This window comes from Enoplosus armatus, chromosome 12 (genome assembly GCF_043641665.1).
Source record: "Enoplosus armatus isolate fEnoArm2 chromosome 12, fEnoArm2.hap1, whole genome shotgun sequence".
NCBI lineage: Eukaryota > Metazoa > Chordata > Actinopteri > Centrarchiformes > Enoplosidae > Enoplosus > Enoplosus armatus.
Window position 1 is genome coordinate 16,855,466 of NC_092191.1, and position 22,270 is coordinate 16,877,735.

At 42.6% G+C, this 22,270-nt stretch overlaps 2 protein-coding genes across 6 annotated transcripts; one reads left to right on the forward strand and one right to left on the reverse strand.

The window, feature by feature from the left end:
• Positions 1 to 120: 120 nt before the first annotated feature.
• heatr5b (HEAT repeat containing 5B) lies at positions 121 to 18,171 on the reverse strand. Of its 2 annotated transcripts, none has more exons than XM_070915650.1 (35): positions 18,046 to 18,171; positions 17,751 to 17,962; positions 16,927 to 17,035; positions 16,599 to 16,748; positions 15,734 to 15,905; positions 15,470 to 15,627; positions 15,130 to 15,379; positions 13,342 to 13,497; positions 12,954 to 13,204; positions 12,701 to 12,812; positions 12,453 to 12,605; positions 12,261 to 12,360; positions 11,995 to 12,104; positions 11,742 to 11,905; positions 11,419 to 11,594; positions 11,116 to 11,221; positions 10,831 to 11,021; positions 10,443 to 10,602; positions 10,040 to 10,229; positions 9,625 to 9,794; positions 9,392 to 9,530; positions 9,112 to 9,291; positions 8,588 to 8,839; positions 7,478 to 7,659; positions 7,292 to 7,360; positions 6,284 to 6,463; positions 5,944 to 6,184; positions 5,526 to 5,762; positions 5,011 to 5,138; positions 4,053 to 4,197; positions 3,550 to 3,816; positions 3,013 to 3,223; positions 2,763 to 2,943; positions 2,407 to 2,620; positions 121 to 1,363 (listed from the first exon to the last, which is right to left on the reverse strand). In XM_070915650.1, the coding sequence occupies exons 1-35, from the start codon at positions 18,169 to 18,171 to the stop codon at positions 1,056 to 1,058; spliced, it is 6,150 nt and encodes a 2,049-aa protein (XP_070771751.1). In that variant the 3' UTR covers positions 121 to 1,055. The 2 variants fall into 2 exon arrangements, with proteins under 2 accessions (XP_070771751.1, XP_070771749.1); XM_070915648.1 differs by having other exon boundaries at positions 2,763 to 2,914; positions 2,999 to 3,223; positions 9,112 to 9,332; positions 9,388 to 9,530.
• An 886-nt stretch (positions 18,172 to 19,057) lies between these two features.
• On the forward strand, positions 19,058 to 21,489 carry gpatch11 (G patch domain containing 11). Of its 4 annotated transcripts, none has more exons than XM_070916273.1 (8): positions 19,058 to 19,159; positions 19,438 to 19,664; positions 19,753 to 19,798; positions 19,897 to 20,013; positions 20,147 to 20,237; positions 20,436 to 20,546; positions 20,664 to 20,745; positions 21,217 to 21,489. In XM_070916273.1, exons 1-8 carry the CDS (start codon positions 19,110 to 19,112, stop codon positions 21,270 to 21,272), a joined length of 780 nt encoding a protein of 259 aa, XP_070772374.1. In that variant the 5' UTR covers positions 19,058 to 19,109; the 3' UTR covers positions 21,273 to 21,489. The 4 variants fall into 4 exon arrangements, with proteins under 4 accessions (XP_070772374.1, XP_070772376.1, XP_070772375.1 ...); XM_070916275.1 differs by having other exon boundaries at positions 19,753 to 19,794; positions 19,899 to 20,013; XM_070916274.1 differs by having other exon boundaries at positions 19,756 to 19,798.
• The last annotated feature ends 781 nt before the right edge of the window (positions 21,490 to 22,270 follow it).

The window sequence follows — 22,270 nt, forward strand, 5'->3', positions numbered from 1 at the left end:
GTTTATTTTATCAGAGAGGTAACATCTGTTATACATTCTGCTACAGATTGTGTGTCAGTATTTATTCCCCAAACTGGGTTCAACCATCAGCTAAAAATGTGTGACTAACTACAGACACAGTGAGGTCAAAGCAACTTTATTCACATTTCAAAGAAAGGAGGGTGGAATATCACTTTGAGCCATTTCAACAAATCTGCCAATTTATGATGACAGCTGATCCTCACCCATTCATGTAGCTATTACACATAGATATGAATCAAAAATTAAAAGCAATACAACAATCTGTATGATATGCAGCACATATAAATGATGTAGTATCCTTCCCAATTATCAGCAGACCAATTAACTGTCAGTGAGAATTCCAGTTTCTGCAATTTAATATTCAGAGTTCAAATAAAATCTCTTTCTGGGCTCAAAATAATGATCAACAGTAATTTCTCAGTTATGTTTAAGAACATGTAGTAGGAATGTTTACAACATAATTTAAGAGCAAAACACCATTTTAAAATAAAAAAACAACCATCAGTAACAACCAGCAGACCCTAAGGCCATATAATAAACCTGCTCCATTAAACAAACATGCATGATTGGAATTTAGAGGAAAAAAATAACTGCCATGCTCATGGTGAAGCAAAATCACAGAGAAAAATGGCACACACCAACTTTTGGAGAGTAAGGGATGATGGCCAGACAAAAGGGACAAGATCAGGAAAAAAGAACCTACTGAAAAAATAAAAATGTAAATTGTCTCCCTTTATAAATGTGCATCAAGTCCAGAAATGATACATTCACACAATCAATATGTTCCTACAGATTTTAAAGTGAGCTTTTTTTTTAAGTGAACATTCAAAGGCTTTTTAATGATATTTACATAAATGCCTTCTTGACTTCAAGAAGAGTTCTCATACATCCAAAACAAAGAATAAATAAATACACTTAAGAAAACTGTAGTTGATACAGACATGACATGTGGTACTCTGTTGACAGAAAACGAACCAAACCAAAGAGGACTACATTAAATTAGTCTGTGAGAGTGTACAGTGCATTTTTTCAGTTCAGAAGAAGCTCGTCTTGAGTTTGATGGTCGGTGCAGCTTGCACAGTCGGCTGAGCTTGCCTGGCTGCAGCTTTGGCTTTGCTGCTGGCCTGGTTGGCCCGTATAGCAGATTCCAGACGGATTTTAAGCTCAGGTGCTGCACCAATTACTATCTTGAAGGCAGCTGGATAGAGGGGGCCAATCCGCATTAAGTTCTGAAGGGCAAAATCATGCAGGCCTTTGGAGACTTGGGGTGCTGAAGAGATGGCATTTTCATCCAAAAGGTAGGAGATTAGAGTTGGTACAAGAAGAGCCAGCAACTGCACCCCTATTAAAACACATAAAAACAATGAGACATTAAAAAAAATCATCACCGACAGCAAAACTAATTAGGACTGGAGTTTAACTGCACTGAACACAAATGGAACTGAGGCCACAAATCCCATCCAATGCTCCTAGACCAGATATATGAGACAGTGATTACCGAAAGGCTCTGGCAGATCAATTCATCACACTGTCAAATGTAGCTCAGAATAAGCCAAATAATAGAATATGCAGCTCAGATACAGTGTGTGAGAGTGTCTTTAATATACCTGTGTGACTATACATACCAAGCTCATTGAGGAATGCTAGGTGTTCAATTTTGGATTAATTATTTATTTGTATGTGCCAGATTTAAGAAATAAACAGACATATACATTAGAGTGAAATGAGGCAATTTTGATGCTGCGTGGCTGGACAACTTATTTACTACTACTGCTTTTCCTTGTCTTACATTACAGCACTGAATGTTGTTGGTCGGACAAAATAAGACTTCTGAAGACGTCACCATGTATTCTGGGAAATTGCGATGCATATTTTTTACTGTTTACTGATATTGCATGGGTCAAAATGGGCGATTAATCATGAAAATAACCGGCAGTTGCAGCCCTAAATATAATAAATCTAAAATAAATCAATCCATTAATATGTAATCAGTTTGAACACCAAACATGGACTAAACTACAATACATCACAGTTTAATATAACTCAAATACAGTGCAGTTTGCTTCACATGGGAAATAAAAACAAGAATAAACAGGAACAAGATAATTGAGGAAACAAAATATTACATTTATAAATTTGAATAAATAATATAGAATATATAATATAGCATAATGTTGAAATCAATAGTAAAAATGAGCGTAAAACAGTGCAGGGATTCTAAATATAACATATAATGCAGTAATGCTCTACTGCCGTGATCTTTGACAGCACACATCCAAAAAGGCACTGAGCTAAATACTTTAAGAGACCTCCTTTAATGGAGCTCAACACTTTAATGGAACAAATACAGCACTTTAGTGGTCCATTAGGTAGAGGAATACTCACGGTTCTGCTCTTCACCCATGCCGACCAGATTCTCCAAGACCTTGATGCCCTCCTGCACAGCCTGCAGCTCGGCAGCAGTCCCTGGCCGACTGCGCTCCACTGCCTTCAGCTTCTCCACCATGAGCGGAGCCAGAGCATGGATGTACGGAGTAGACAGGGCACGGCTGGAGTGCTGAAACACTGACAACAGCAGCTGGTAACACCGCGCCTGAACCTGTGGCAAAAAGAATGAAATCACTCACTTAAATTGGCCACACATGTCTGGAAGGTCTAATGCAACTCTTGATTGGGCATTCAATGTTTGTCCAGGTTGAGATTCTCATGCTTCCGCTGAGTTTGTCTACATAGGTGCTTACCCAGGGATCACTAGAGTTGAGGGCATTTCGGAAGCGGTCCATGCAGCCCCTCTGCAGGACGGTTACTCCTATAAGTTCATCGCTGGCAGACAGCAGGAAAAGTGTGATCGCCGTCAACATACTGACCTCGTCCATGTCAGGCCTGGACTCATCTACAGGAATACACAAACAAGCATGCACACTGTCAGTGAATAATGATGTCATATTGTTTTCTTGTCCACAGAGTTTTTGCGTACCTGGCTGTGAGTGCTCGAGCACAGATGCCAGGCTGCTCCTCACGAGGCCGGTCCACTGTGTCTGCATGCTCTCCACCCGGGCCAGTGGGGAGGTGATGATGGTTTTGATGCCCTGCAGGGCAGCTGACACGGGCACAGGCACCGAGTTGTCAGCAGTCTTAACTGCAGTTTCCCGCAGCACCCCCGTGATTAGGAAGAGTACTGTAGGTAGGATGGTCATGCTTCCTGAAAATGTGAAAAGAAAAAAAATAATTTCATAGTGAATGCCACATTGCTATGCTAATAATATTCATACTTAATTTCGCACAAATGCATATGGCAGTTTATAATAGCATTTGCTCATTGGAGGGCACAAAGACCTCATCACTGAGTATAATTTATCACTAGCATACGCAAACCTGAACAATGCAGGGCAAGCAGGCCAATAGTTCTAAATAAAACATCCAAGTTGCAACAGAGACATCAATGTGTAGCGTGATTGTACAGATTTGTCTTTTTTCATATTTTGCATGGTGTGTGTGTGTGTGGTAGCAGTTTGCCTCGGGCCTCACCAGCAGGAGTGCAGAGCGAGGGCAGTCCTGCCAGGATGGAAACTGTGTGTGCCACCAGGCGTGCACTTTCTTCGGGTAGCCGCCGAGGCCTGTGTGGCACATGGCTGGGCGACTCCTTCACACGTGTATTAAGCTGTGGTAAGTGGCGGACCAGGATGAACACGAGCAGCTCCATGGCTGCAAACACCAGAGACCTGCCAGGGACGAGCTCTCCTGTGTCTCCTCCTTCCCCTAGGCTGGGCTGAGAGTCTTTCTCGCCTTCTTCCTCTTTGCCTAAGCCAAAAAACATGTCCTAGATCAATCAAACAACCACATAATTGAAACAACACTACTATGAATATAAAACTTAACTGACTCAATGTTGTTATTAACACTCTTTGGTTCAGTCATCGTTCCATGAAGCAAATTAGCACTGTGAGTTTTGTGTTTTCAGAATATAACAGTGTTTCATGTGTAATATAATGGAAACAAGGCTGAGCCTGTAGAATGTGCTGGTTCCTTACCCTTGCTGGTCCTCTGTTGCTGCAGATGGTCCTGTGCAGCTCTGATGGTCTCCTGTACGACAGCAGTGACCTGGAGCTGTACAGCAGGAGGATCTCGGGTCAGCAGCAGCCTGTGGAGCACGTTCAGGAGCTCCACTGCCAGCAGCTACAACAGAAATAACGTTTACAGTAATGCCACTGTGAAGCAGAGTATAGTATGTGGTTCTAGTCTGTGACAGAAGACTGTAATGATAGTGCAGCAGCAGCAGCATGCTGTGTCCCAATTTAAGGGGCTGGATCCTCTGAAGTCTACACTTCTAGACAGAATGCGTCATAGGGCCGACAAAGACCTGTCCCATTTCAAAGGCTCCATCAAATGCAGCCGAGAAACACAACCTTCTTTTTTCTGAATTTGTAGGACATAATCTATGTGTCCTTTGAAGCCCTCAGTATCCCATGATCCATTGTGGGGCAAACAATTGTTTAAGGGAGCATTGAAGCGATCCTCGTCACTTTGTAAAGTCAGTAAATATCACATGACCCTGTCGTATTTACCCAATATTTGCACTAAGGTGGTGATCAGTCACTGTTAAATATATCACTTGAACTAGACCAATGAAATAACTACTGCAAGGTGTAAATAACAGAGGCCATGCTTAAAATCCACTGTTTATTATTTGATCTGCCATCAACAAAGCCACCCACGGGAACTCACACTCTGTCAGTTGAATGTGTAATTTCGGTTTATGTAGTGCTTGAATTTCTGTTAACATCTGACAGTAATAACGTTTTTTAATTGCAAATTGAAGTTTTAAAAAACAGCTTCCAAAATCCAAATGAGCAAATCCAAATTCTGTTTCTGTTTAATTCAGTATAACATTTTTAAACAAATTTCAAATTCTAGGATAGTGGTACAAATCTTTCACCACGTCTCTCTAACTTACAAATGTCATTTCGACACTCTGACTTGTGCCTTTACCTGGTCCTCTGCGATATGGGTCTTTGCACATGGAGATTCCAGCAGAGTGAACAGGGCCTGCAGGCAGGACATCACATGTTCAATGGGCTCCTCAGGCCGGGGGAAGCAAAGAAACTCTATACTGACACCTGAGAGACAGAACACAAAAATGCACTTAGGGTGTGTCCACGCTATTCTGTCTTGTTCTATCCGCCACCACCCTTTCACTGTCGGCTGATGCGAGGCGGATTCATGGCTGTAAACAAAAAGCGGCTGCTATGAAAAAGTGTGCCACCTTGCTTCTTGTAAGACAATCCGGTGATTTGTGATATGCTTTTAGAAGAATTCACATATTAGGGGGGATATTTTTTTAGGATATGACACTTCAGTAGGTAAAGGACTGGTGTCTTTTCTCTGTATAATACCTAAAAACCCCAAAACTAATGATACATCTGAATCTTATTGAGGTGTTCATGAGGAACAAAGACACAGTAACATGAATACTATATACAACAAATGTATGTGTGTCTCTTTACCCAACATTAGATGCATCCTGTCTTCGACCGACTCCTCAAAGGTCTTTGTGGTGAAGGAGGCGCCTTGAGGGAGGGCAGGAGCCTTGGAGAGAGCTGAGGGGACCTCTTCTTTCTCTTCACCAACTCCAAACCCAGTGCTGCTCAGCCACAGGGCCACAGCATGCAGGACGGGGGCCCACGAACTGCGATAGTGGAGCCTTGCTGTGTCTATAGTCTCTGGAGTATAAAACGCTCCACCTGAACACAGACAGAATGGACTTGTTTTACTTGAATTGTTTACAAATACACGTGTCCATGCATCTGAAGAGATTTGATGCAGACGTCAAATAAAACAGGGAAAAGTAGAAAACGTTCCATTGGAAATAAAACATTTCAAGATTACATTCTGCATTTGGTAGGCAAATATCTTGTCTTGTACCGTCAGGGGGCAGCTGACTGGAGAACTCAGCAGGCAGAGTGAGCAGAGCGTAGTCTCGCAGCATGGCCAGCCACAGGCGGCTCAGCGAGGGCAGCTCTGGCTGCACCAGAATGATGAGGCTGTCAGGTGGAAGCACATCGGCACCCAGATCGTCCTCATCCTCGTCGTCGTCTCCACTTCGGACTGGTTTGGCAGGCTTAGACTCGGCCTCTTTCTTGATCTTCATCGCCACCACATACACCTGTGAAAGAAAGAAAGCCAGTGTGTACAGTCAGATTTATTATGTGCATCATTTGTAGTATAACAAATACAGGGCAGTGCTGATCAGGATCAGTCTCACCTCAGCCCATGCCTTCAGCACAGCCAGTTTCTCCATCGTGGTGGCACTCTCGCTGTACAGCTGACTGGAAGAGCCCTTCCCAGCCTGCACCTTGTCCAGCGACGATACAAGCAGGTTGTGGACTCGCCGCAGGTCATTGAGGTCACTGACTACGCCACTACCAATCCACGTGCTGCACACCTGTAGTCACAGAGGGGTCAAGGTGATAAATGGTGAAACTAATTGACAGCACCCACGGCCTTTAAGCTATTACTTCTCTTACAAGGCTTGAGAAAAATTGAAAACCCACATTACATAACAGAGCGTTAAAGGTTGATTAAACATTAAAGGGGGTGGGGGTGTCAGAGAACAGTTATTAATAAACAGGACTGATGTATTAGGGCTGCACAAGTGGAGCAGACATTTATAAGATTACATCATTCTGAGGTGAACTGCTGTTAAGAGTGTCAGGCAGCCGAGGGCAGCAGTGTGAGAAGGCTTCTTTAAAGGAATAAATGTGTTATGATGCAAATGCACTCATTCTATTTAGAAGAGAGAAACCCTGAGATCGAGTTTCCGGTCTTCAGAAAGAACAGAAATAGTCTCAGTGGGCAAAAGCCCTAAGCCAGACACACAGAGGGGGGGTGTCAGAGAGAAAGGGTTTTTTTAAGAATACTGCTGACAGGCATGTTTGTTATTTTCCACTGTCACTCATTCTTCACATCAGTCAAATAAGTCAAAGAACAATAAGTCAATTTGACACTGCTGGCTTCTAAGGGGATGATGACTCACTGTGCAGCGGTAATTGGCTGTTATTGCAGTAGCATTGCTACAAAAGCCTCCAACATCATCAAAATATATAAATATATGTAAGGGCTGTTCAGAATGTTAGGCTGTTGGAACGAATGTTACAGTACAAGCAGAGCTGGCTGGCTGCTAGGTGCTAATAGCATCTCTGCATTTCTGCAATGCATAAACAGGACTATGAAGTGAAAGGTATTCAATCAATTAAGCTGGTAAAACACTTACCTGGCAGGCCTTAGCTGTTATGTCAGATGGTGTATCAGGTGAAAAAGCAGGTCTGAGGGCAGCTCCGACCTAAATGCACACATGATCGGTACAAAGTTCACTTCTGCAATTTGTTTCACATTTGCTATGTCACTATTAATCTTGGACTTTTGCCGCATAATGCAATTCGGTGTGTTTTTGACTCACATTGGCCTGGTACTGTTCCAGGATAACATGCCCTGGGAACTCAGGCTCTGGTACGGACGCAAACTTTTTAATGATGTCCTCCAGAGCCTGAAGTCCAGCCATCCTAAGCTGGTTACTGTGGTCTGTGGCCGCCATGAAGGCCATGCGGATGAGGTCAGACAAATGGAGCACCAACTGATCTCCTGGATGAACAGAGATGGGAGGAAAAACAAGGCTTGTGTGAGGCATAGAAATGCACTCATAGTCGTCATAAGGGATGGGGCCTCAGTGAGCCGCCACGTTAAATCAGTCAGAAAGTGGAAGATATAACAGACTTCTGTTCATTTCAGCATTTGCCAGTCATTATTTAATATTTGCTTTAGTAATCCTTTGATGATGGGTTGCACGTCAGCAAGAGGGTACAATTGTTGCCTCCTCCAAGGTCTCTCTGTTTGCTTGTAACACCTTCCTTCCTGAATTGAAGACTAAATGGACACAACAAATCAGTTTTTAGAGTTTCCGTGTGTGCTCACAGTGACTCAAAAGAAATTATATCGACCTTGAGGCTAAGACTTAATTGAGTTTTAGCTGAAGTGCACCTTTCAAGGGATTAGTTGGACACATACAACATGCAGTCCAACCATCCACTCAATCCCAGTCACTAAATTTGGTTTAGCTGCTTCCAGAGCTGCAAAATCACTACACTGTGCTATTACTACTTCCTTATTTCGGAGGTGCTTATATAGATACTGGCTCCTCTATAGGTCACATCCCTCCCACTTTGCTTACTCATCACTAGCTTTGTTCCAATATTACATAAAAGCACACGAATGAGCGTGTCAGCAGCTCACATTTGAGCTGCCTGGAGGTCGCAAAAAGATATATGAATAAAAAAAACCCTCAAATTTACATTTAATTTTCAAGCAACCTCAACAGTCTGTGCTAAACAAACAAGCTGGACTATTGGCTGGCAGAATATCTGTTACTTATGCTCTATGTAAACAGTTTAAATGTTGGTATATGACTAATTGATTTAAAGCACAAACAAGAGATCACAGGTGGCATAAATCAATCACAAATCCTTGACGTGAACTCTGAGCTACTCTGCTCTGGCAGCGCGGTGAATGATACCTTTGGGGTTCTTGGCTTGCGCAGAGCGGGCAGCTGCCAGGTCAAAGTGCGCTTTGTCATTCTCGCACAGCAGGATGATGCGGCACAAGCAGTCCGCGGCAAATACCCGAGTCACCCAGCGCGGCGCCACAGAGGGCTTGGACTTGTCATCATCGCCCAGGCCTGTGAACATGGTGTCATCGTCCATCTCGTCTTTTTTCTCAGAGTCTTCCTCGTCCTTTTCCACCTCGAATACAACGGCTCCTCCTACATCTGAAAGAGGAGACGGACACATTCACGACACAAGGATTTAAAAGAGAAGATTTAGTCCACCACGTCTAGTATTGCCCACTTCACTGTTTGTGCTTGTTTTTGCTTTACTAGAGAGGAATGACTGACACTATGAAAGTTTCTAACATGAAAACAAAACATTTAAACTGATAAGGGATTTAGAAATAAACTTTACTTGACTGCTGTATGATACTCTGTTTTTATGTTGGTTTTTTTTCCTTAAGAGACAGTAAATTGTAACATGATAGATTTACCTGTAGTAGCTGCCAGGACATCCTTGCAGAGTTTCAGCCAATGAGAAAGCTTTTCCACAGCAAGAGATGACAGCATGTGGCCCAGTGTGTCATGGATATCAGAACACAGCTTCCTGTCTGTCTCCCGATCCAGCATGCCAAACAGAACGCCCTCCAGACCGGTCTCTGTGATGTTCAGATCTAAACCAGAGACAAAGTCAACACAGTAAGAATCACAGTGTCTCACTGAGGTATACTGAATAAACAGAATGCTCTTGTCAGGTTCAGAGTTTTTACTCACTGATTGTAGTGCTGTCTCCTGCTCTCTTTGCCAGGCTCATGGCATACTCACAGACCTCTGCAGCCTCTCTCTGAGCGAGCTGTCTCAGGCAGGCCACGGCAGCACGACGCAGCAACAGGTGAGAGCTGCATAGGTGCACCTGCAGGGATCCCATAGTACAGTAGGACATTGGGATTAAGATTAAGACAAACTATAACTACCGTACTTGTAGTCTGAAACTGAATATGTCTTACACAGAGACAGGGCACCAGGCTGGACAGGTTGACATGGCGTGGAGCGAACATGTGCAGCTGCTGCAAACATGAGATGGCAGCTGCCTGCACAAGGGAGTCAGAGTGGTCCTGCATTATGGCACAACCGACCAGGCAGGACGAGCGGATGGTGGAGATAGTGGCTCCATTTCCTAGCAAATCCAATGACACCGATTAGGAAGAGAGAAAAAAAAGAAACTGCATCTTTTTTTACCAGTTTAAGGAAAGATCTCTCAAGTCTGCTTCAGTAACCTGTACTGGGTTAAAATTGATTGCTCTGCCACCTGTTGGCCAGGAAAGGTATATTACATTGACAAGGCTTTAAAAGAAATGCAAGTCAAATGAGAGCGTCTGAGTAATACAGCAAGGTTTGAGGTTTTGCTTCTGCCACAGTTACCCTGTAATTCTGGTCCCACGGTGGTGATGAGAGCTCCCAGGCAGCGGCCCAAACACTGGTGCACCTCTGTGTGAGACGGGGGCACAGTGAGGAGCAGGGTGAGCACCAGGGACAGTGTAGGCTCCACGTAGCCTCTGTACATGGGACCACTAGAATCCACAATCAGAGCCAGAGAGTGCAGAGCCCATGTCTGATTAAAAAAAATGGATGGAGAATATCTGAATTAGTAATGTGTAAAGCATAAATGACGAAAAAAAGCTTAACAAACAAATGTTAATTCAAGGAAAACTATAAAACTATAATCCAGTTTAGACGTTTAGAGTACAGACCACTCCAACTCTCCTATTCTCATTCAGCTATGAATGAATTTTAAAATTAATTTCTCCGGAGTAATACACTTTACCTGGACCTCGTGAGAGGACCCATCCTGGGCCAGAGCCAATAGGATGCTGACACTGGTCTTTAAGTGCTGGCCTGAGCCAATTCCTCCAACGTATCGATGCAGACAGCCGAGAGCCAGTGAATGGCCCGTCCTTGATACTACATCACGGGCCGACTTCAGCCTGAAAACGGAGGAGGAAGAGAGCTATGGATCACATGATTAAAGCCAAAGATGAAGAGGTAAGCTAGATCGATTATGAGGACAATCAAAGACTTAATCTTCTATCTTCCTGAAAACATCTTTGACCTACAATAAAGACCAAGTCTGCCATGATCTTAACAGGAGAAATAACAAAATAAAGAGAGAATAAAGAAAAAAAAACAAGGTAATACAGATATGAAAAGCTTACTTGTCAAAGCTGGTCTGTGCCATTCTGGCGATGAAGGTAGCCTCTCCCACCACCTGAGCCATCCTGCCCAGGGCCTCTCCAGCAGCACACCGCAGGATGGGGTTGGGATTGTCCAATGCTCCCATCACCAGGGCCAGGGCCGACTTACGCACCTCCTCAGGACCCAGAGTACTCTTGTTCTCAGCCAAACCCTTCAGTCAGGAAGGAAGAGACATTATTTCTCAAGACCTGAATAATGAAACTTGATATTCCTGTGTTAAGAGGATATGAAGCAAGTTCTCTCACCTTGAGGGCACTAAGCACTGCAGTAAAGATGTTCAGCTGGACTGCCTGCTGTCGGACTCCTTTAGCCTGTTTTATACACTCTGCAAAGTGGTCTAGCATCTGCAGCCTGAATCATACAAAGTCAGGTATAATTTATTACAAACAAGCATTCCACAAGGAGCTTGCAACAGTGCAACAGTGAGCATTCTGTAAATACATAATAAACTAACAAGAGAACAGACACAGCACAAAAAGATAAGATCATGCAAAATGTTGGCATGTTGCAAATATTACAATCTCCACTGCAACAACTAAACTTCTCACCTGTGTTTGAAGGAGACATGGGGGAAAACCACACCAAACAGAGCCACTGAAGCATCGATGACTGACACACCCAAAGGGAGAGGCCCGGGGATGGCCTCGCCTACAGGGACACGCAGGTAGATTGAGGAGGGATCGTGTTCCAGAGCTCCGCTGCCAGACGCACTGTTGGGCTGCAGCTGTTTAGGAACAATCGCATAGTGGTATCAACAGTGACCAAGACATCAGACAATAATGGATAATGTTAATTGTAGATAGTTGTTGTAGATTGTAGAATGTTGTAGAATATATAGTAATATTATATGATGATTGATGACTTTACTCACCTGATCCTCTATGGACTTGTGGTCTGTCTCCTGTAGCCAGGAACCCATGAGCACACTGTCGTCATAGTGACAGAGAGAGCGCAGCAAGGAGGTGGTAGTGTTGGCCGAGTTGTCAGTCAAAGTGAACTCTGCCACCAGCTCCCTCAGGAGGGCGTTGAAGCTGCCTGCACAAGAAGATTACCGCTTTTAAAAACACCATACATTTCCTCCTTCTTCTTCTTCTGTGAAAAAAAAGCAGAAGTGACTGTGTTACCTTCATAGGTCTTGGGAGGCAATAAAGCCAGGATGTCGTACAACCTGAGCCTCACCATTGCTGCACTTGCTTTCAGGTGAGCACCGTGGACCTTAATGATGGCAGGGACACTGACAGAAGGAGGAAACATTACAATCATTAGAAATAGTTATCACACATGACTAAACTGTGTGTACCAAAGTCCTGGAATCCTGCAACAAAGACAAAAAACCTCTCTGTCTTTGTATCGTCAACACACAATCATACTTCACACTCATCACACTCACTGAGACATCATGGTCATGGCACATTCAATGGGAGTCATCAGTCTACGGATCACGTCCTCTGTAAGCAGCTCGGGACAGTGGGCCACAAAGCTACGCATGGCTACAGAAGAAAGGAACAGGAGTGCTGGTCAGAATTGTGTCTGCTGACATTACGGAGCATGTGCAGGTATACAGGGAGGTGTGGCTCTTTACCACACAGTGCACCGGCTCGGCCCTCCAGGGTGACCTGCCAGGTGAAGGAGTCTCCTCTGGCCTTTTCTGCCTCCAGCTCCTTCTGAGAGCGAGGGAACACATTCCTCCACAGTAGCAGCATCTTGGGAAGGTGATAGCGCACGAGGGAGGGACCTGGGCACAAGCACAATGTTGTCAGTGAGTGAGAGGGAGACGGTATTATTGACCAATCAAAGCAAAGAGATAAGAGAGATGTCTGGGAGACTCACCCAGAGTCATGAGGGCACCCAGCAGCAGCCATCCAGCCTGTGTGCGCTGCAGGGACAGTCGACTATTCTGAGCAGCTGTGCGCAGGAGGTCTTCAGCTATACTCACCACCAACTACAAGAAAAGAACAATTCACAATTTCCATCTTTAAATCCATACAGGGATATCAATGAAGCTGGAACAGAAGGTCAATCAGGGCTAAAATACGTGGAGAGGGACAGTGAAACAATAAGATTACATTCTGAGGCTACTCACCTTGCCCTTGGAGTGGGGGATACCCAGTGGACACTGGTGTACGCCTCCCAGCAGAGCAGCCATCGCAAAGCTGTAGCCGCTCACAGCCTCAGGTGAACTCTTCAGGTTGTTGATTCTCTCTGCACAGCGATCCAGCAGTGGGGTCAACTGATAGGGCAGCGCCACAGCAACACAGCGTAAGCACCATGCAGCCGCCAAACGAGCGGCCATGCTTGGGTGCAGCAGCACTGAGGTCACAGTTTCAAGAAGTCCTGGGGAGGACGACATGGAATATGTTTTAAATTGTGAATTAACCTAAATTCATTCCCTCTGTCTGGATAAATATGGGGTTTATAGAAACTTAAGAGCACTGAAATGAATGTCACATTTGATCTTTTGTGCATCTCACCTATAGAAGGCTCCTGGATGAGTGGTGAAGCTGTGGCACTCAAGCTCTGAACTAGACTGCCCAGCTCTTTTAGGGCACACACCATAACATGCTGACTGGCAGAGACATCAGCTGCCCCTGCCTTGTTCTCCCCACTGATGTCATTCACAACTGCCTCTGGAAAAGCATGTGGCAGAGAAAGAGAAACCAACAAGAAGGGCTTGTCAGCATAAAATGCAAAAATTTTCCAGTTGAACAAGATCAAAAATCCCAAAAAATATAATAATATGTTACTAATTCAGAATGCGTGCAGCATTGATGGATAAGGTGACCTGCACTGAATTGCAACTTCGATTGAGATTTTTCTCAAAACAAGGTCCTTTTTGTCAGATTTACAAAGTTAATTATAACCTGACATGTCACATAAAAAATACACTGTAATAACCTGGCTGGCCACATTAGTCCATGTATTGCTGTCACACATCCTCAACCTGCAAAGGTTTGTAACTACAGCACTAGAATCCTTCAAAATACTGAGGAGCATGCTGCTATATGCCACAAACACAGAGCTCTGGGGATTTTGTTCATACAAAGAAAGGCACAAAACAGGAAACAATGCTTAGAGTTATATTAAAAGGATAAACTTGACAAAATAAAAAAACACTGAATTCTGATTTCAAGTAAATCGCTGAAAAAAGCGTCTGATGAACTTAAATCCTCAGAGCTTTAAAAAGGCAACAGTCAAGACAGATCATACGAAAGGAAAATGTCAATTAAATGACTCTAGGAAGAGATTTAAAGCTGCTTTTTAAACTGTGGCAGTCATGTTGTCTCATACAACTTAGGATAGAGTGAACTGACTGTAGAATACAAAGGGGGACATACACTAGGAGGTCCCACTCCCATCATGTCTCAAGGAAACATTTCCCAAGTTACTTTTAGCATAGATATGTCACAAAGTCAAATTTGAAGAAGTCTCACAGATCCAGCTGGTTGGAAAAGCTACAAGCAGCAAGTATAGTGAAGAGCCCAGGACCGAGTCTTAAGAGACACAGACATTCAACATCGTTGTAACATCAGTATGAACAAAAGAATGTATGTTTGACATAGTTTACATCAGTTTAAAGGTTGCAAAGCAAATCAGAGTAAGAATCATCCTTTTTGAATTAGATAAAGGTGATTATAAAAATGATTGATGTGTTGTTGTAAAGCAGGAAAAAAATGGAAATTTGAAGGAACTGAAGTCAATAAAACCAAATGATGGACAAACTTGCAAATATTATGTCTTGATGCTGTGGGGGGAAATGGCTTGTTCCTACTATGCGTCAGGGAATTTAGTGGCACATGCAGTTTTTCTGCTGGTGTAAGCCAGATGTCAACAGTCAGAAAGAGTTATGTTATCTTCTCCTTAGGGATTGTAATGCAATAACAGAATGTGAATCCACAGGCAAACAGCCATGGAGGCTATGCAATAATGCAAGCATGAGTAACTCAAATGCTGAGCTGGCAATGGATAATGTTTGAGGTTATGTTTGACATTATGATGCTGCTGCTGGTGGTGAAAAAGAAATGTACAGAAAGAGGAGAGTGATCGGAAAGAAGCAAAAGGCAAAAGCAAGAAAGAAAGCAGCAATAGGGAAAGCCATCTCCGCACACAACTAAAGAGAGAAAAGAAAAACCATCTCCTCAAGCGCCAACCATGCAAGAATTTTAGAAACTGAATGAAGGGTGAATTAAAAGTGATAATAATGGATGAGTACTTACTCTGTAATGCTCTGAACCGTGATATTTCCCCCCCATCCTCCTTACCCACAGCCCTCATTTGCTTGCTGATGGCTTGGCAGATTTCTTTGCCGGCTGCAATTTGTGCTTTCTCTCCAAGTAAGCCCCCCAGGGTGGCGCGCAGCATGAAGGAGACACAGCGGCGCGAGTACACAGCCTCAACATGTGTCTGTGTGGCCCGTGGGTGAGAAACCAGGTCCAAAACGTGGGACAGGAATGTGGCAAAGTTGCGCTCCAGCCACTGACCACCAAGTGTAGTCACAAACACAACATAGGCCTGAGGAAGGTGGAAGAAAGATCACGTGTGAAGCGAGTGAATCCGACAATGCAGGCTCAGATTCTGCTTAAGTTTGAGAGTTCACCTCACCTGTGTGACGCCCACCCGCACCTCCCTGCTGACAGAGCCTCCCCCCTTCAACATCTCCCCTCCGCTCTTCAGGAAGCCAGATCCACCACGCAGGAAGCCTGTGGCCATTAGCTCCAGCACCTCCTCCAGAGTGGCCCGCTTCACATTCTGACGCATCACTGAGGAAGAAAAGTATTGAGATTATGACGAACAAAAGTGGTGAGCTAGTCCACTTGATATGAAAGTAGCCATACATAAACTGCACAAATCAACTCTTTAACCTACCAGCTGCTTGTTTGGGCATCAGGGCAGTGGCCATGACTGTCCCCAGCAGTTTGGCCACAGCTACCCGAACACCATAGTTAGATCCTTCCAAGGCTTTGAAACACAAAGTGGCCACATTCTCCAGTTCTGTGGTCCACATGAATACTGCCTCATTCTGCAGCTCCAGCAGGCACTGATCAGACAAGAAGAATAAAGACGGAGTCCTGTTAGTAACATTATGCATGTACAGGAAACATCTCTATATCATTATAGACATACACATGATGCATACAAATGATATGGATGCTTAGTTTATACATATCTTTGCAATATTCTGGCCACACAACTTGTACAATATATAGTATAATTGTCATGTTTTCGAAACAGGAAATCGTCTTTCATAACAGGGAGGAGATTTGCGCAACACATTTGAGTTTCACCATACACGACATGGCAAAAATATGACCATAAGTGGTGGGGTTTTTTTCTAGTGGTGGAAAGTGTTCCTACTGACATGGCTTTGCATTACTCATCTCCCACAGGGAAAAATTGGATTGTTGCCTAAACAATGATCACAAGAAATCATCTGGTCCCTTTATCTTTATGACAGGAGTGCAGTATTGGATACTGCTGGGGGATCCCCCAAAACCCTAACAAATTAAGAACGTGAAAGGTGCTCATTTTTGAGGCAAAGTTTGTTTTTGGGAGAAAAGGTTTGAACATTACACTACGTTGTGTCGTGTCGCTGCTTTGTAAGAACCTTGACAACTATTCAGCAGGATGGGGCATAATAAAGATGTTTCCTTTTGTTTGACCACACCTACTAAATCTAATATACTTTTGTTAACTCCTTAACAGCTCCATTAGACATTTTTCTGAGCCCAACCTTTGCTACCGCACAGCGTACGGCCATGGACCTGTCTGTGAGTAGAGAGCGGGCATTCTTGTAGATATCTCTGTGACATGAGGCTGCAGCTCCACCCAGTCCACTAAGCACCTTCTGCAGGCTGAGAAGGATCTCCCCTCTGCCTTGGGACTAGAGCAACAAAGTAAAGGTGAAAATTAATTAAATTAATTAATCGGTTTCTGAATAATAAATCTCTTTAGTTATCCATTACTGTTCGTATATTCCAAAATACAATTTAACCTAACACATTCCTGCTATAAGAAAAACTGCATTCCACTTCCCACTGTTGTGCTCTTTAAAATCATACCTCTGCACTCTTTAATGCCTTCAATAGATTATTAATGGTGTCTGGAAAGGAGCTTCCCAGCATCCTGCCCATCTTCTCATAAAAAGCTCCAACACATGCCACTGCAGCACTGCAAGAAAAGTTACTGTATGCATTAAAATGAAAGTATAGGTTATAGTTCACTTTAAATTATTTGATTAACAATGCAATAATCAGATGCAAACTCAGAACCATTTAAATGAACCTATAAAATGGATCATCTCTTGAAATTGAACTGTGGGTTTCCTTTTATTCCAGATATTCTCACATTCATTACATTAGTCTCTTTTTGAGAACATTCACACTGGCTTTTATTTTATTGATGATCGATGACAGTAGCATAATAACAGGCATCATGAGTTTGATTTTATCTCAAAGCTCCAAACACATTATTATCTACATTAAAACACTGCAGGAGTAGCACAGTGGCTCTCAGTCCACCTGAGTCTGTACAGAAACAAGCAGATCTGAAAGAATGATGGATAGAAGCCTGCAGGACAACACTGATGCAGCTTCAACGACTGTTAGATTCCATTAATACCAGCAAGAAACGCAACATAATATCTGCTCATGTACACTTAATCCCCCCCTTTTAAACATGAAATGTCATTCTGCAGATTATCATTTGGCTTAACTGCTAATACCCTTGAAGATGGACCTACAGTATAAGCCTGAAATGCTGAAAGCACTGCTAAACAGTTTATATCTCAATGTATAATCTCAAGCAGAATATGTATATACACAATGACTGCATTAAAAAAATAGCCAACTAAAATACACACTGCCGCAATTAAATGAGATCTTACAGTTTTGTTGGCAAGTATGCAGGTGTGTCATCCTTGCTTTTGATGATCTCATTGCATTTATCCAGAGTCTGGAAAACGGTGAAGGTGTCGCCAATGCTGTAGAGGGTAGCAAGGTTTTTGGCCAGCAGTTTTCTTGTTGGCGGTCCGGGGGCACTGCTGATCAGTCCTGTCAGCTGCTCCACCAGCTTCTTCTGCTTCTCCTTCACATCCACCTGCCATTCAAACACACAAGAAAGTCACAAACTGCTTCTAATGAAACCCACTGAGAAACTGATGCCAAAATTTGAATAGTCACCCTGTTTGCTGCCACAAGCACTTTATCCAAGAAGCGAAGCCATTCGAAGATGAAGACAGGCCTCTTTGCTTCAGTGATCTGGGCCAAGGCATCTTCATTGAGCAGCAGACTGTGAGCCAGCTCCATGGCGAGGACCTTTTACCACAGTGCTGTACACCCTCGCCTCTGCAAGGTTATATTAGGGGGTGTGCCTTGTCAGTAGTCTCTTCTCTAATATTCGCCCTTTCATTCAATCAGATTATCAGCTAGAAAGCATTATCACAGCACCTGAGTTACTACAGATCTGTGGACATTTAGCGTTGGCGTCCTTGCAATGACTTTATTAGGTTTGTGAAAGAGACATTTGTTATTATAACATTATAGCTGCTGTCACTGCTTTAGACGTTTTTAAATCCGTGCTTATTTGTCGTATACAATGTAACAAACTAAAATATCAAAGCTGTGTCGCGTTAACACTTTGCTGTTCGGTGTTGACAGCTGCCTGCCTCCAGCTGTTGATAGGCGAGCTGGTTAGCAACCTAAGCTAGCTAACGTTAGTTCCTAAGAGCAACAAGCTAAACTCCGGCTACACACTCTCACCCAAACTGAGCGTTAGCTATCTAATGTCATCTTTTAAAGCACCCAGCTGTTCAAAAACACCTCGGCAACAACATCTTCTGGAAACATTGAATATATTGAGCCAAATCGTTCATCCTACCTGTGTTTCGATAACCCAGGATGAATGACGACGAGTATCGGCGGTGTCGCATTAAAGTTTCTCCGATGTGAAACCAAGGAAATAATGTGCAGAAAATACTGCTTTAACATAAATAAGAAAAACGTGTTTCACATTATGTGTATGATGTTTTTCCAGTTGTCTCTATGCACTCAGAGTAAATGTCTTCTTCCGAATTATTTCTCAAAACAACCGGAAATGTATACTTACTCTGTACCTTGTAGCTACTCGGAATATATGTTTGAACGGACCAAACATCGGCGAAGCAAAATACAAACGCACAACCGGATAATTGAATAAGCACTGTAGCTGTCCTTTTCTATATTTTTTTCTATTTTGCGCCACTACAATGTCTGATGAGGAAGAGGACTATATGTCTGATGCATTTCTCACAAAAATGTAAGCGTTTTGTGTTTCTGCTGTTATTACAAAATAACCTGAGGGTTTTAATATTAAAACCCGAGGGTATCGACATTGTTACTCTGGGAACCATGATGTATGTTAGCTTATTGCCCTGTGGTTTCAAGCCTGTAAAATTAAAGTTAATTCTGGGATTTTTAAAGAAGTGTCAGTTGTGAAGATATAGAAGTGGGAGTTCACAGTCCTTGCTATCATAATAGCTGTCACTGTTGTCTTATCCCAAACCCAAACTTTCTCCATGTTCTTCTGTCTGTCAGACAAGATGTGAAACCAGGTGTCAGCATGGTGAGGCGGGTGAAAGAAGCGATGAAGAAGGAGACACAGCAAAAGGAGACGAACATCAAGAACCGTCAGAAGACCTTCAAGGAGCAGGAGAAGGAAAGTAGAGAGGCAGCTTTACAAAACTCCATTAGCAATGAGAACAAGGGATTTGCACTTCTGCAGAAAATGGGTTACAAAGCTGGCCAAGGCCTCGGGAAGAAAGGCAAGTTTCTACTTAACCGACTTATCTTATTTTCAATCTGTTTTGAATTTGTTGCCTGTATTAATGTGTATCTCTGTTACCTCTTCAGGAGCAGGGAGGGTTGATCCAATTCCTCTAAATGTCAAAACTGGTAGGCTGTACATTTTTAAATTTAGTGTATTAAGTGTATTTGGCAATCCAACAGATGGCTTACAGTATTAATGTACTTTTCTTTGTGTGCTAAATCAGACAGAGGTGGCATTGGAATGGAGGAGGTGAAGAAAAGAAAAGCTGAGGAGGAACTTGAACATTATCAGCAGAAAGTACGAGCCAAACAACAGAATGAGACAAAGTCTCTGGAAGATTTTAGGTGACGTTTGCTGTATATGAGATGCACTATGCCGCTTAACATTGTCCCCTCCTTTAATACAAACGTTTCATATTCTGTGTGTGTGTGTGTGTGTGTGTGTGTGTGTGTGTATTCCTGTGCTTTTTCATTCCAGGTCAAGAGTAAGGACAGAGAGAGAGGAGCGAAAGATTGAAGGAGATCTCAGAAGGAGTCAGCGAGCCTGTGAGCAGCTCGACAGTCAGAAGGTTGGGGAAATTATGGCTTTAGCACAGGCTCATCAGTACATCACAGATCTCAATTCAGTCTCTCTGCAGTGATAATAAATACAAACATGCCAGAAAAATGCATTAAAGCAGAAAACAAAAAACTCACTCTACAACAGTATAGAAACAGCACTTGGGGTTTTCCATGTGTGTGAATCGTTTGGCTGAATTTCTTTTCAGGGCATCACTGTTCCCAGGGAAGACTGGTACTGGCCTAAAGCAGTGGAGACTGATGACGAGGAAGATGGTCTTAAGGAAGAGGAGGAGGAGGAGGAGGAGGAAGAGGACATTGTAGAATTAACTGTTAGTATTTAGTTTACCTTGATAATTCAGTGATATGATGTGATCCTGCCAGTGCACAGTTAATATGCTGGCATATAGTGTGATGAATGTGCCTCTCTGTTACAGTCCTTCGACAAACTACAAATTTTGACATCCTATTTGAGAGGAATCCATTTTTACTGCATATGGTGTGGGACCACCTATAATGGTAAGCGTGATGACAACATGGCTGTTGTTTTATTGTTGATTTTATTGCCTTTTTTGATATGTAATTATTATTATTCTTATTATTAATAATAAGAATAATAACAATAAAGATCGCCGTTATTCATAATAATCATCTTTATTGTCCACAAATGTGGAAACTTGCCTGCGGTTTCACAGGTTGGTTAACACATCGTAAATAATAATAGCCCCCAGGTGCCCCTACCATGTACACATATTAAAAGTTAAAACACTTTCAATAAGACTTCTGTTAACAGTCTCTAAAATGTTCTTGCTTATATCATATGAATTAAATTCCCACATTAGATACAAGCGCTTCATTGTTTATTTTTAAAGAATATATTGTGTTGGCTGTAAAGCTGAAAGTGCAATCAAAAAAGGTTCCTGAATATTGAAACTCCTCTACTGCTTCAGGCTGGAAAATAATGAAAATATATATGTTTATTTTTTACAGACGAAGACGACTTGTGCGCTAACTGTCCCGGGGATACAGCAGCAGACCACGAATGAACATGATAAAAAAACAAGTGCAGTAGTTCCCAGTGAAAAAGCAGGTGTTTAAAACACATGTTTAAACCATGGAAACATTATATGTGTGAGTGCAGATATCATTTCGTCATACTCTTCAGAATTGGAGGAACATTTATGGTGGCAGACTTGAATTTGTCTTTACATTTAGAAATACTGTGGGAAATTTAGGATACCTGTTTATATTATGAAAAGATCTTTGAGACATGTTTTCATTAAATGTTTTAAGAATTAAACCTTGTTATCTTATTTATTGTTTTATTTTAGATACTTATATATATATATATCAATTGTTTAGGGTTTGATTCACTTGACAAAAATGTTAGCCTGTGAGGGGCGCAGATGCCCTCCATACCTACTCATTCACTAGTATACACTAGTCTCTGTTGTCCCTTGATCAAGTTTTCTAACCAACACCTCATTGACTGTGTGACACTTGACACCAGTCGACCTGTCTCCTTTTCTCTGATTCCCCAAGGAGTGTGTGGACTGTTTTGGATAAGAGGAAGATGTTACACAATGTGTCAGTGTTTTATACAAGCAAATCTGCCTCAGCTGAGCTAAGTGCCGATACCAGTGAAATCTGATTTTCCATGGAAGAGAATCCACAGAGTTAAGAGCCGAAGAAATATCAATAAAAAATTTCCAATTTGAGAATTGTAAAATACTTACTGTCACATGGCCTTCCTGACCTCCTTTAGCCTTACAGTATGTTATGCCAATGAGTCTAACATTTTATAGACCAAAAAAGCAACACGGTCCTGTGCAAAATGTGGTCTTACAGTAACTTTGAGCAACACGAGCAAGAAAAAGAATCTACTAATTACCTTGATCATATTGTCATTTGTTAGTGTGGTTGTTACCAAATGATCACACGTATTTGCTGATTTTTAGAATAGCAACATTGATACTTTTATCCATTACTGTAGCTGTGTGATTAAGAGAAAGCTATAGAGTAGAGGATAATTCCACTATACTTC

Coding starts and splice junctions, on each gene's coding strand:
- gpatch11 (XM_070916273.1), top strand. CDS start 19,110: ATGTCTGATGAGGAAGAGGACTATATGTCTGATGCATTTCTCACAAAA. Junction 19,160..19,437: donor GATGCATTTCTCACAAAAAT/GTAAGCGTTTTG, acceptor TCTGTCTGTCAG/ACAAGATGTGAAACCAGGTG. Junction 20,547..20,663: donor AGGAGGAGGAAGAGGACATT/GTAGAATTAACT, acceptor TCTCTGTTACAG/TCCTTCGACAAACTACAAAT.
- heatr5b (XM_070915648.1), bottom strand. CDS start 18,171: ATGGAGCTGGCTCACAGTCTGCTGCTCAATGAAGATGCCTTGGCCCAG. Junction 15,380..15,469: donor TGCGGGTGGGCGTCACACAG/GTGAGGTGAACT, acceptor CACCTTCCTCAG/GCCTATGTTGTGTTTGTGAC. Junction 1,364..2,406: donor CATGGGTGAAGAGCAGAACC/GTGAGTATTCCT, acceptor GTGTTTTAATAG/GGGTGCAGTTGCTGGCTCTT.